Genomic DNA, 13,976 nt, shown 5'->3' with positions numbered 1-13,976 from the left:
GAAGGGAAATATGGGCCAGATCAGACAACTTCTAGATTCGTAGGTGCTAAGGCCCCCTACGAGCAAGCACTTTGGCTCCAGTGGGAAGGAAAAACTCCCTTTTAAATGGTAAATGGCATGTATTTGTATAGCGCTTTCAGAATCAGAATCAGAATACTTTATTGATCCCTGGGGGAAATTATTTTATTTTTTACTAGTCCCTAAGGTCCCTAAGGACTCCAAAGCGCTTTACACATCCAGTCATCCACCTATTCACGCACACATTCACACACTGGTGATGGCAAGCTACCCTGGGGCACACTGCCGGACACTGGCGCTACCGGTCCCCCTGACCACCACCAGTAGGCAACGGGTGAAGTGTCTTGCCCAAGGACACAACGACCGAGACTGTCCAAGCCGGGGCTCGAACCGGCAATCTTCCGATTACAAGGTGAACTCCCAACTCTTGAGCCATAATCGCCCAGGAAGAAACCACCAGCAGAACAAGGCTCAGATCAGATCATGCCCTGCAAGGATTACCAGCATGGTGATGGTGGCTGCAAAATTGTTGTAGACGAGAAGGGAGAGCAAGGAAGGGCAAGAAAAGGAAAACTTTTACCAAATATGACACATATTTTATTCATGATCCATATTTATTTTATTTTATGTCACATAAGTTTCATCAAACTAAATTTTGCTTGGTGCATGCAAAAGGATTTTATGCTGCACATTATTTTAACAAATAAAGTTCAACTATATGAAAGAGAAGACAAAGGCTGATGTGCAGTAGCGGCATATAAAACAAGTCAAGTCAAGTCAACTTTATTTGTCAATTCTGCCACATGTACAGGACATACAGAGAATAGAAATTTCGTTACTCTCAAACCCTAGTGATTAAAAAATGCAAATAAAATAATTAAAAAGTAAAAATTTAAATAAATACAATGCACTATTTGCCTATTTGCACTACTATGCCTCCTTAACTTGAATATTGTATATTGTATATTGCATAGCTTTTTTTTTTGTTATACGTAAAATTGTAAATGGAGATTTAGTAGTGAAATGGGAGTGAAAAGAGGTCAGCGCAGAAGAAATCCACAGTGCATTATGGGAAGTCCCCCAGTAGCCTGAGCCAATAGCAGTGGAAGGGATGGTTCAGGGTCACCTGACCCAACCCTAACTATAAGCTTTATCAAAAAGGAAAGTTTTAAGAGCAATTTTAAATAGGTTGTGTATCTTTTGAACCCAAACTAGGAGTTGGCTCTACAGGAAAGGAGCTTGATTGCTGAGACTCTTCCACCCACTTATACTTTTAGAGATTAAGCCTACAGTCTGAGAGTGAGCTGCTCTTTTGGGATAAATCATCTATTCCAAAGCTATTCTAAAAAGTCTCACTGGCATTTTGTTGAGTGAGCCAGGGCGAGGCTAACTTAAAATATTTAAAAGTATTCTCTGTGATACTTGATCTAAACAATTAATAATCCAAGCTATAAGAAGCTTTTCTACTTCATCATATCACAATTTTCCATCATCGAGAAACTGTGCTGAAGGACTTGTGTTCTCTTTGATTGAAGCTTTATGAAGACTTTATGAAGAATTTACCATTATTGATGGTTAAGCAATTTGACACCTATTCTTTTTTTTCTTCCTAATCTCCACAGTTATGGATGGAATCGGAAGAGAATGCTGCTCGGAGCTGCCCTCTGTGCCAGCTGACCTTCCCAACCAGTTACCCTGATGATGCCCTCATCAAACACATTGACTCTCACTTGGAGAACAGCAAGATCTGACCTTTCATTTTTATTTAAAAAACAATTGTAAGCTCACTTTTCACCAGAGATGTACATAAAGGTTATTTTTGATTGGTTCTTGGTTTGATCCAGGAACGGTTTGAGTAGCCTGCATGAGTCTTTTGCATCACTCCAACCTTTGTATGGCCATTACCCATCTCACTGAAGTGGATAGTCCAATCTAATTGTGAAATGAAAGCATTCACAGGCCACAATTTCCTTTTCAGTAAACACACATGGATTGCATATTATTTTTCATCAAGCACTATAGGTTTTCTTTCATTCAGAATCAAACTAACATTTGTACATTTAAGAAATTATATATGTTATAGTTGGAACCACTGCAGCTGGCACTCTTTTTGCAGTGCTGCATGTGCTGGCCTGAAAGCAGTCCTGGATCAAGTTGGCAGTTTGAAAATATACAAACCTTCCTGAGGTCTGATCTGGGTATGAAGAGCACACTTGGTGTGCAAATTTAGACCCGTAGAACCATGGTAGCCACATTAACCCTTTAACATTCTCTGTAAGAAAATAATAATAGAACTAATTTTTCTTAGCACTTTTTATTTACCATGGGCAATAATAATATTAATCAGTAATTTGTTTTTAAATAAATCTTGCATGTTTTAATATTGGCTTAAAACACGCTTAAAAATACAAATAAATACAGATTTTTTTTATTAAATGATTCAGGCTTTTCATTTTAGCTCTATTTTATTTTATTTTTTTAACTTTTTAAACTAAAAATGTGATTACAAACCATGTAATGATGTATTGCTAGAAACATGTTTACCAGCATATGTGAGATTGTTAACATGGGACAAACCATCCTCTCCCTGGCCACCTCCTCCAGCTTGTCCGGTTCAACACCAAGGCATTCCCAGGTCAGCCGAGAGATACCTCTCCAGCGTGTCCTAGGCCTCTTCCCGGTGGGACATGCCTGGAACACCTCACCCAGGAGGGGCCCAGGAGGCATCCTTGTCAGATGCCTGAACCACCTCAACTGGCTCCTTTCAATGTGGAGGAGCAGCGGCTCAACTCTGAGCCCCTCCCGGATGGCCGAACTTCTCACCCTATCTCTAAGGGAGAGGCCAGCCACCCTTTGGAGGAAGCTCATTTCTGCCTCTTGTATCCACGATCTCATTCTTTCGGTCACTATCCACAGCTCGTAACAATTGGTGAAGGTAGGGACGTAGATCAACTGTTAAATTGAGAGCTTCGCGTTCACACTCAGCTCTCTTCACCACAACAGACCGGTACAGCGTCCGCATCGCTGTAGTTGCAACACCAATCCATCTGACCATGGGATTACTATTACCTAAACTGTCATGATTTTTACTTATTTGTTTGTTTATTTTTTATTTTTTTTACCAAACTTAGGATACTTAATTACTTAAAAATAATGTTGATGACATTATTATTATTATTACTGTTATTATTATTATATCCTTGAAAAAAGGAGCCGTGTATTTATTTGTCCTAAGATAATTATTTTGTTTTAAACTTTCATGAAGGAAGTTTAAGTTTTTAAACTTCCACTTAGAAAAAAAAAACAAAGCTCTACCAGCTGCTTGGTAGAACTTGGAAAAAGTTATTTTTCTTTTTTTCTATCAAGTTAGATAATTAAGTAGGACCTAAAATAAAAAAGTCTACTTGAGTGTCATGCCTGGACTGAGCAACAACGTCCGTGTCGGAAAAGAAAGGCCCAAAACTGTAGCCTGTCAGCTGAAGCTTCAAATTGAGGTGTCCAAAAAGCAATGGGTGGCTACATCCGTGTTTTATATGAAGTTTTATATGAAGAGGATGCCCCTGGATATTCAGATAACACAGATGTCCCTTAAGTGGGGACTGGAGGCTGTCTCCAAAGGCGAGTCAATGTGCATGTTTAAATGTCCATATCAAGCAAATAAATGTATGACATTGTACAAACGTTTTGGTCTCTGTGGCTTCTTTCCCCTTCATAACAACTATCATTGGCCACTTATTTATTTATAATGTAACCAATGATGTGAATTTTAACATGCTGAAGTCTATCTTTTTTATAGAGTCTGGACTGAGTTCATGGTACATACCTTCCTGGTTTAAGCTAAAACGAAAACTTAAACTAAATCAAGATATTTAGTGTTATGTCAACAATTTAAAAATAATGTATGGTAATTTAAAATGTCCTTTAGTTTTATTTACAAATTTTCACAAATCTGCTGGAATATTCATAAATTTATGTAAATGATATAAATCTCCACTAAGAAAATATAGAACTCTTATTATGCTCTCTGCAAGTTGGCTCCTGTGCAGAAGATGTGGACATGCATCCAGAACTATAAACAAATATTTTGACTCTTGGCTGCTATTGTTTTATGGATTACAGACAAACTTAGCATTAGAGCTGTTACAATGATGAGCAGTAAGGGTTCACTGTCTCGCTGAAGGTCACCAGTACCAGTGTGTTACACCCCGGCCTAGGCAACCGGAGTGCAACACGAAAAAAATAAAAATAAAGAAAAAAAAAAAAACACACAAAAAACCCCCCACTAAGGCTCTCCACCAAAATCCCAAAACGAAAGTATCGACAAATCTATTTACAGCTATTTACAACAAACTATTTATTTACAACAAAACACCAAACTATTTACAACACGGGGGAGATCGCGACCATGACACCCTGAAACACAGGGTTTAAATACATAGAGGGAGCAATCAGGAAAATGGACAACAGGAGGGAAACACAGCTGGGGCAAATTAGAACTGACGAGACAGGGAAACGTAAACTGAAAACACTAAGATAACACAGACTTTCAAAGTAAAACAGGAAACACATAACAGTCACGCCAAAAACAACACACCGACAACACCGAAACGTAACAAGTGCCTGTGAATGAACATATGCTGGCTGCTGGAAGTGGAATGGAAGTTAAATTTAAGCTGATTTACTGAGTGCTGCTGTCACAAAGCTGACAGGAAAGTGCAGGAGAGGTGTGAAGACTCCAGGTTAGCCTCTGTTTGGGTACACCTTCCTTTTATTTCATCGCTGTTTTTTTTTATTATTTTTTTTATTAATTTATATAGCACATTTAATAACAACAAAATGTTGACCTAAGGCTTTACAAAGATAAAAAGAAAACCCAAAAAACAAAAATTACACAGTAACAAATAACATCAATAACAAATACCTGGTAACAGATGACTAGGTGGATAGATAGGTAACTCTCATGCGGTGTTGAAAGCCAATGAGTAAAAACGTGTTTTAAGATGGGATTTGACACCATTAGACGCTATTAAAGAGCTGAAGGCTGGCAAAGTAGCGGGACCAGACAGACTATGTGCCGAGTTTTATAAAGAATTCAGAGAAATTTTAGCTAGCCCGCTGCTGAACATGTACAATGACTCCTTTAAAAAGGGTCTCTTGCACAGTTCTTTAAGGGAATCCAATATATCCCTTATACTTAAAAAGGGCAAGCTACCTGAAGATTGTCCCTCCTATAGGCCAATCTCTTTGTTGAATGTGGATCTGAAAATCCTCTCCAAGATATTAGCAAAACATCTGGAACTTTTACTCCCCTCGCTTATTAATGAGGACTAAACGGGTTTTATTAAAGGGCGCAATTCATATAATAACATGCGTAGGTTATTGAATATGATCCAGTTCTTCCAACAAAAATCTCTGCCTGGTGTGGTAATTTCCCTTGATGCCGAGAAGACATTTCACCGTGTTGAATGGTCTTACCTGTTTTTTACACTACATCAATTCGGTTTCAGTGGAAACTTTATAAACTGGATTAAGTTACTTTATAACAATCCCTGCTCTGCAGTTCTTACAAACGGGGTGCGGTCCTCCAACTTCCGGATACAGAAGGGAACCAGACAAGGCTGCCCCCTCTCCCCTTTGCTCTTTGCCCTAGCCATAGAACCATTGGCAGAGGCAGTACGAGTTCAGACGGACATACATGGTCTATCTGTAGGACAAAGACAGCATAAGATTATTCTGTATGCTGATGATGTACTTGTTGTGTTGACTCGGCCGGAAACATCAATCCCCTCTCTGGTTGAAACTATTAATAAGTTTAGTGAAATCTCAGGCTATAAAATTAATTTCAATAAATCAGAAGAGATGCCATTGGGCAGTCTGAAACAAAAACTATGGGCCCCTTCTCCATTTCCCTTCACTTGGTCCACACAGGGCTTTACGTATCTGGGGATTAGGGTTACTCACGCCTTTGAACAGATGTATAAAAGTAACTTTACCCCCCTATTTGAGCAGGTCAAACTAGATCTAGAGAGATGGAAGTCCTTACCGTTATCCTGGCTCGGTTGTATTGCTCTTCTGAAAATGAATATTCTACCTAGGCTACTTTACCCAATACAGATGGTTCCGACCCTTTTTCCACATAAAGCTATCCAAACTCTAAATGGCTGGTTCAGCTCCTTTGTTTGGGCAGGGAGGAAACCTCATCTTAAAATATCCACGTTATGTCTTCCATCCTTAAAAGGGGGCCTTTATTTCCCAGATATAAGGAAGTATCAGCTGAGCACCCATATGCGTATAGCTGCCGATTGGGTACAACAGCCTTCTCCTGTCTGGTTGGATATTGAGAGCTCTATGTCTAAATTCCCTTTGAAAAGTTTGCTTTTTGTGGGAAAACTTAAGACCTTAACGATGTTCTGTAGCAACCCACTCACATTATCTACTGTTAAAGCTTGGCGAATGGTTCAAAACATTCGCCAAGCTTTAACTTGGCGAATGTTAAAGCTTGGCAAGGTAAGGTAAGGCGAGGATCGGGGAAATATGCTTGTGTCTCTTTGAACGTGTCAGGACACGAGCTGCAGCATTCTGGACCAGCTGGAGCCGTGCTAGACAAGACTGGCTAACAGCTGCATATAGAGAATTACAGTAGTCCAGTTGAGATAAGATTGCTGTAGTTAGAGAAGCATTGTGGCAAGCTGAGCTACATCATCCTATGCTCCTCCCACTTTTTTGCATTCACTACTACTACTCTCTAAATGTAGGGTTATAAAATGTCTGTAATATAGTTTGTGTACCTCCACTTGTGTAGAGTTAATGTTATGCTGTGTAGCTTAACATTAACTGTGACACATACATGGTTTCACATGTCTTGATGCATGCTCAATCATCCAGGTAAGTAAATCCCAAAAAGTTGATTCTGTTCATCTGGACGTTTTCAGCGGGAGAAACATTTCATCATCATCCAGGTGACTTCTTCAGTCTCAGCAGACTGCAGGTTTGCCCAACCTTATAAACGGTACAATGACTTAAACTAGCTCACTGAATGATCAGGGGGCTGTGAGGTGAAGCTCAGGATTTATCCAAAGGAGAGCTGCATCATTACAATGTCTTCCACTCTATGAACCTGAAATCTGTGTGGAACAGCTAACCAATCACATATGCAGAACAGGACAAACATTATTTACTGTCGTGTAAAACAACAGGCATAAAGCCTGATCCCCCCCCCCGTGGCGTCAGATTTTGCACAAATTATATGTGACTAAGTTACAGTGGTAATTATTGCACACTTTCTGTAAATCCTAAAAGCTTGATTTCACTTGTCAAATATCATTGTGGTCATCTGCTGATATATTTAAATGAAATTGCTGATGTAAAGAACCAATGTTTTCTAAAGGAAAATCGTGAAGATTATCAGGGGTGCCCAGTGCTTTGCATACAACTGTGTAAAGTCTCCTCCTGGAAGTGAAAAGCTTACAAATCCATATCCCATTAAGCAAGCTGCAAAGATAGCCCTGTTCACAACTGTCAGTCACAAATTGACTCTGAGCCTCTTTAGTAATTCCAGCAACTTTTTAAGATCAGACGATGGTTTCATGCAACTGCAGACATTAGTAAACGTTCCTTCTTTAGAACATCAGCCTTTGTAATGAAGATATTTTTCACAGGCTTTTCATGACCTCCATAACACACCGGGTTTAGAACACATCATAGCAAAGTAAGGTAGTCCATCTTCTGTAGTTTCAATACGGTGGACATCTGGCATCACATTGTTAAGGAGAGACAAGTGTAGGGCTGTTCCAATTCTCAGCAAATAGCTCTTCTCATTTCGTAAGTCCTTAGCAATTCTTTTACCGAGGAATAGGAGAGAGGTACTGCATATGTGTGGAACACACCCCGTGTTTCCATCATTTCAGGGTTAACAAACATGGAGTTGTTATCTAAACCTGCTTCCTGGAATACCCCAGTGGGCTCTACACTACGGGTTCAACAAATCCAGGATATCTTTGTTCACTGACCCTAACATTGTCTATTAGAATAAGTGGTGACACAAACCTTAACTCTTTAAGTTGACCCAGGGTTTCCCTTGGATGTTTACATGAAAGGGGTACACTGAAAAAAAAAGTTCTTTCAATTTACTTGATTTTATTGTGTACATCGGTCCCACATAATATGAATAAGTATGACTGACTTAATTTTCCACTTTCCAACAAGTAATAATTACTTGTAAAGCCAAAGTATTTCATTCACATTAGATTACTTAAAAAAAAATCATGTTCGATGTACATACTGTTTGTCTGTTACCAAAATATCAATGTATTACGTAATGTTGATATATTTTAAAGTTTAACACCAACGTATTTTTGATTGTCAGTGGTACTTAATGAAATTGTGTAACATAAAGGCATTATAATTATGTTCCTGCAACACAAATTATGGCTTTAAATCCTACTTAATTATTTTAAGTCAACTTCATAAAAATTCAGTCCTTGGTTTCTTGCCTATGTACAATATAATAATGTAAATATAAACTAAATGTTATTGACAAAAAAGGCAAAAAAAAAAATGGGAGTGCTGAAAAGTTCACCTTTATTTTAACAGCAGTGAAAACAGCAAGCATATAAACTTGTTACACAGTTTTAGCGATTGCCTGCAGATATAACTGAAAGAAAGATTTAAAACATTTGTAAATATTTCCCCTCAAAACTGACCTTAGCAGCAATACAAGAAAGCTACAAATAAGTGCTTATTAATGATCCTGTCATCTTACACATATTTGTATTTAATTTCACAATTAAAAGTTTGAAACTAAATTAAGCCTACTTGGAAAAAGAATCAAAAAGCATCCATGAACAAACAGGCTTACACAAATATAACTTTTTTTTGCATTTAACATTTCTACAACTCCTGTTACCTGGAGTTTAAGAGACAGAAACCAGCAAGCTGCTTTGAATGATCAAGTCTGTACATATATAGAACAACTTCAGCTTAAATTGGTCTTCCAAAACTCAAAGAGGCAGCAAGCTGCTATTAAGGATAAGATATATCTTCATACATGTCACATTTTGTATTTAGCTGTACAGAATTTTTTTTACTAAATTGAAGCTTAAATGACACTGTCACATAATACCAAACACCTAAAGGAATCTTCCTTTTGAACATATAAGCAGGATGTAAAGGTTGACCCAGAGCACATTGCTAAAAAACCTCTGTAAACATTTCTCGCAATACAATACCACCAAAAGGAAGAAAAGAAAAAAAGTGTCACCTCGAAGTGCAGTCACATGAGAAAAAACAACAACAACAACAACAAAAAAACCCCAAACAAACAGTATCAGCAGTATAACATTGCAGTTTTTCGTTTTGTGTTCAGTAAAGAATTGCTGAAGTGCAGTCTTTGACCCTTCAGTGAAACAGACGGTTTTTGAGAGCAAGAACTTTGTTGGAGAGTTTAGTTCCATGAAAACCTTCTGGAAAACCTCAAAGGTGTAGCGGAGGTCAGCAGGGTAGGCAAGGTTTAGTGCATACATGAGTCCAAATAGCATTACCACAGCAAATGCTACATTATCCAAATTCTTCACCACCCTGATGCCTTCAAGGACAACTCCAATGTCTTCTTGTTCATCTGCTGAAGCTTGTTCTTTAAGAAGATAAATTCCAACAGTGGTGTCTTCAATGGCCTCATTGATGGCGTCTTCATCCATGTCCTGTAAAAAATACATAAATAAATAAAATAAAAGTCATGTTACTCAATCCATGGCAAGTGAGCAATATGATGTACTGGTGAAAGTCACCCCCCCCCCCAAAATAAAATAAAATACCCCAAGTACTTACCACATACTCCCGGATAAGGTTGTCAGGATCTTCACCCATGTAGATACACACTCCCTTAATGACACACTCACGTCCAGCATCAACATCTTCACACTGAAATGAAATTTGTGTGATTAGTATCTTCAGTTAGCCCTTCTCATTGATTTTAGGTTTTAGTACTGTACTTTACATGAATGCTTTCAAAGTAAAGGCACACATACTAATAAAGTTGACTAAGTAGATTAAAACAAAAACAAGCAGATGTAAAAGTAGTACAAGATGACAGCATTTATCATTGGAAAAACATTTACAATTTTTAACCAATTAAAAGTTTTGTCCAAAAGGGGTCATAGTTGTGTTAAGGCTTTATCACTTACATTATCCATTTGTGCCACAACTTTTTTCAGTCTTTGTCCAAGCTGTCCTCCTCTTCTTTTGAACAGCTTCACCAGGTTGTCTAAGTGGAGATCCATCTGAGACAGGAACTTTGATTGAAGGGGGATTGTGGTAATTCTTTTAAACTCAGCATTGATCTGAAAACATCAGCACAAAAGAGTGAGCTTCAAATGTTTAACACCAGGAAGAAGGCCACAATCACCAATGCTGAAGAAATTGGCTGTTAAATGTGCCTAAAGTATTTTAGCTTAACACCTCTTCCAAGAACTCCCGGTGTGAGTCAAACTTTACCTCATGGACATCAAATAGAGCAGGCCATCTTGCCATGAAAGCCTCTACCATTGGTGCATCACGAACAACTTCATGTCTTCTGTAGGCAAAAGTCTTTTCCATCTTGAATTTCACCAACTCTCTGTTGTTCTTCTTCTTTATGTCCAAGAGTAAAGTTTTCCGCATTGCCTCCAGGCTCTCCTCAGTTTCTTCTGGTGGGTATGTTGGGCAAAAGTTAACTTCTGCCCTCTTTGCTTTTTTGACACCAAAGGCTGCACTGCATCTTCCAACAGGTTTGTTCTTTAGAGAGTTTACAGTCACCTCTGGGCAGCCCAGTTTTCGTAGCTGGGTGCGATAGTTTGAGAGTTTATATTTTAAACTGGTCTTCCATCCTCCAAATCCAGTGTTGGAGCCTGTCTCAGTTAGACAGGGATGCTTCTTGATCAGACTCTGAGCTACTTGATCCATTTCTTTATCACTGACATACACTTTATACTTCACAATTTCCTGCACCAAACCTTCAAGGATGGCTGACTTCAACTTGGGATCTGGAATAAGTGCAGTTCCATTCTGATTGTACGCAATTTTTGCCTGCTGAAGTTGTAATTCAGCATCATACGAAAACTTGGGCACATAAAAGACAGCAGGCCAAGAAGATCGTGAGCTTGTTGACTCACTTGATGACAACACATCCGTGTCCACAGATCCACCAGACAGGTACGAAGAATCGTTAACAGAGGAACAGCTGAGGGCTTCGGAGTCCTGGACAGGATCAAGAATGATATAATCCTCATGCTGCATAGTGGTGGGTCTTGACATGTCAATAACTTTAAGAGTCCCTCTGTCTGCCACTTCTGAAACTGAGGTAAGATTAAGGAACTCATTCCCAAACAAGGAATCCATAAACTGAAGTCTGAAATCGCCCTGAAGACCACACTGTCTCTTGACTTCAACAATGAGATCCTCAATTGATTCAGGTGGTCCATTGGAGAGAATGAGCCTTTGACAGGTTCCATCAGTCAAGATGATCTTTAGGATCACAGGGGTCCCCATTTCAAGCAGCTATTCTGTAGACGAAAAAAAACAACAACAATACATCAGACACCCAGAAAGAATAACTTCAGTTTAGTCTTCATACAGTTACCCATACATATTAGTCAGTTATAAAAGGTCAGATATACAAAAAAAAAAAAAAAAAAATGTATCTAGTGAAATACATGTGACTGAACTTATTACAAATATTTGCACACCTTTTATTTCTATATGCCTTTTTAAAGTCACCATGCGGACTGATCCGATCTTGTAGTCAACCAGTGGATAAGTGTCAAGGAGTTCACGGAGTGAAACAAGAGTGAATATTCTTGCAGATACTGAGTTGAGCTCAAAAGCTCTGTAATGCTCCCTGTACCAGCCACCGAGCTCTCTGACAATGTAGAATATGCTCTGGTTTACAATGCAGATGTGGTTTATTTCACAGAATTCTGGCAACCCACCAGCTGCCCTGTGGGCCAGTACCATTCCCTTCCTATAAGTTATGCCCTTTATTGTCACACACTGTGCAAGGTTTATCTCTAGAATGTCAGGGAATGTTTGCCTAATGACTCTAGCCATCTCCTCTTTAAGCAAATCCACTGGAAAAGTTGATACAGCCGAGACCTCTAGTTCAGACTTGCCAAGAGATGGGGAGCTTAGATGGTAAGCTATCATCATCTGATGCTTTGAGGCCAAGGAGAGAGGCACATTCTTAAAGCAGCTTGTGTGTCTCATGACCTGCTTGAAAAAGCTGTGTTTGGCCTCGAAACGCATTGTCCACAGCCAAACAACTGGACCAAAAAACCTAATCATCTGTGGATAGTGCTCCAAATAATGGTGTTTTGGTAGTAGCTTAACATCAGGAAACAGTGCCTGGTATCGCTGTCTGTGCTCTATAATTTTGCTTTCCAAAAAAGCCAGAGAGTCATCACTATGCACAGGGGACACGACAAGTTCTGTGATATCCTTCAGAGTCATGAGAACAAGCCATGCAGGCTCATCTTCAGGCACAAGTGATCCAACTAAAAAAGGCAAGAACCGGAGCAAGCTCCAGTTCTCATGCGCATTTCCTCCTACTGTTTTGGTGCTAGAGAAAGTTTGTGACACTACATGAGGTCTGTTTGTCTTATCTTCCCATTTGTAGGGGAACTTCAGAATCGCATTGTTTAAGTCGGCTAAAGTGAAAAACTTCTTTGATATAAGAACTGTCAAGCAATGAGCCAACTCTACTGGGATTATACCCTCAAAAACATCGTGAGCAAGATCAGGCGGATAACCAAATATGACATGAAAGTGGGACAGATTTTTGGTGAAGACACATTCTCTTTTCACTCCACAACAGCCTGTACCTGTATCTTGGGCTTGTTTGACATGGACTTGGTGAAGGTCTTTGCTTCTTAGCGTGAAAGCACCAGACGCTACAGAATACAGCTGAATATCACTGCTCTTCCCTGTGCAAGATCTGCAATAGTATTCTACAGAAAAGCTTTGCATAAATCCTGCAACACTGTGTGCTCCAAGGTTATCTGCGATTACACTTACGACTGTACCTTTGACTGACTCTCCTAATAGTGGAACATAAACGCCATGTTCTTCAAGAGTTTTCAGATCCTGTAGAAGAGGTTCCAAGATTTTGTCATAACCATAAGTTTTAACGTCAGTGGTTTTGCACAACACTGACAAGTAGATGGACGATAAGGTACCAAGGGGGTTACAGACTTCAAAGTCATCCACATAAAAACGTAGGGAAATCCTTAGATTTTCTCCAGAAAGGAAAAAGTTTTCCTTAAATAGGGAACCATCACTTGAAGACTTGTAATGATATGACCCAGTAGTCTGTTCCCACCTGTTGTTTATGGCATTTCACAACTTCATCAACAACATCTTTTCTACTCAACAGCTGCTGTAACAATTTCAGCAATGGGACATATTGGAAACTGTGTTTCTTTTCAGCATCAAGTATATATTCAACTGGTTCTAAAACACAGAAATTTTCCTTGTAATACTGCTTACGCAGATATGCTGTGCTTAGCGGACCACCCTTTTGAATGGACCTTAGTACAGGATTACCTGAAAAAACTGCATTAATAGTTTCTGTAATGAGATCTTTATCAATGGGGAGGTTTCTTTGATTAAAGATATTCGTCACAATATCACAGGATAATGGTACAGGTGCCGACCGTATCAAATGATAGAGTTCCTCTAAAAATACATCAATAGCTGTGCTTGGCACATGGACCAAATGCTCCAGCTTTAGCAGAGTATTTGCAAAACTTTGCTCTATGACTTTTTGCAAGTCCTCAGTATCACACTGACCATGTGAAGGAATGACAGTATCCAACTGATACTAGAAACATACAAGTAAGTGTCTCATTTCTTTTAAGATGCGCATATATGTGAGCAAAATAATCATGCTCTGATGCTAAATCATTGCATTCGCAAAGGTGGCAACTGAA

At 39.0% G+C, this 13,976-nt stretch overlaps 1 protein-coding gene and 1 pseudogene across 1 annotated transcript in view; one reads left to right on the top strand and one right to left on the bottom strand.

Moving 5' to 3' along the window:
• The window catches only part of LOC146670976 (TANK-binding kinase 1-binding protein 1-like), a 35,438-nt gene extending 33,032 nt beyond the window's left edge, over nt 1–2,406 (top strand). The window contains exon 13 of the mRNA XM_085405099.1: nt 1,641–2,406. Coding sequence (XP_085261225.1) covers nt 1,641–1,769 — 129 coding nt within the window. The 3' untranslated portion in view covers nt 1,770–2,406. The remainder of the gene's footprint in view (nt 1–1,640) is intronic.
• A 7,008-nt stretch (nt 2,407–9,414) lies between these two features.
• LOC146670975 (uncharacterized) lies at nt 9,415–11,016 on the bottom strand (annotated as a pseudogene).
• Nucleotides 11,017–13,976: the final 2,960 nt, after the last annotated feature.

This window comes from Rhamphochromis longiceps, linkage group LG4 (assembly GCF_057381845.1).
Source record: "Rhamphochromis longiceps isolate RC_006_pf linkage group LG4, R_longiceps_female_GT1.1, whole genome shotgun sequence".
NCBI lineage: Eukaryota > Metazoa > Chordata > Actinopteri > Cichliformes > Cichlidae > Rhamphochromis > Rhamphochromis longiceps.
The sequence above is the reverse complement of the archived record's forward strand: the minus strand, read 5'-3'. Positions and strand labels throughout refer to the sequence as shown.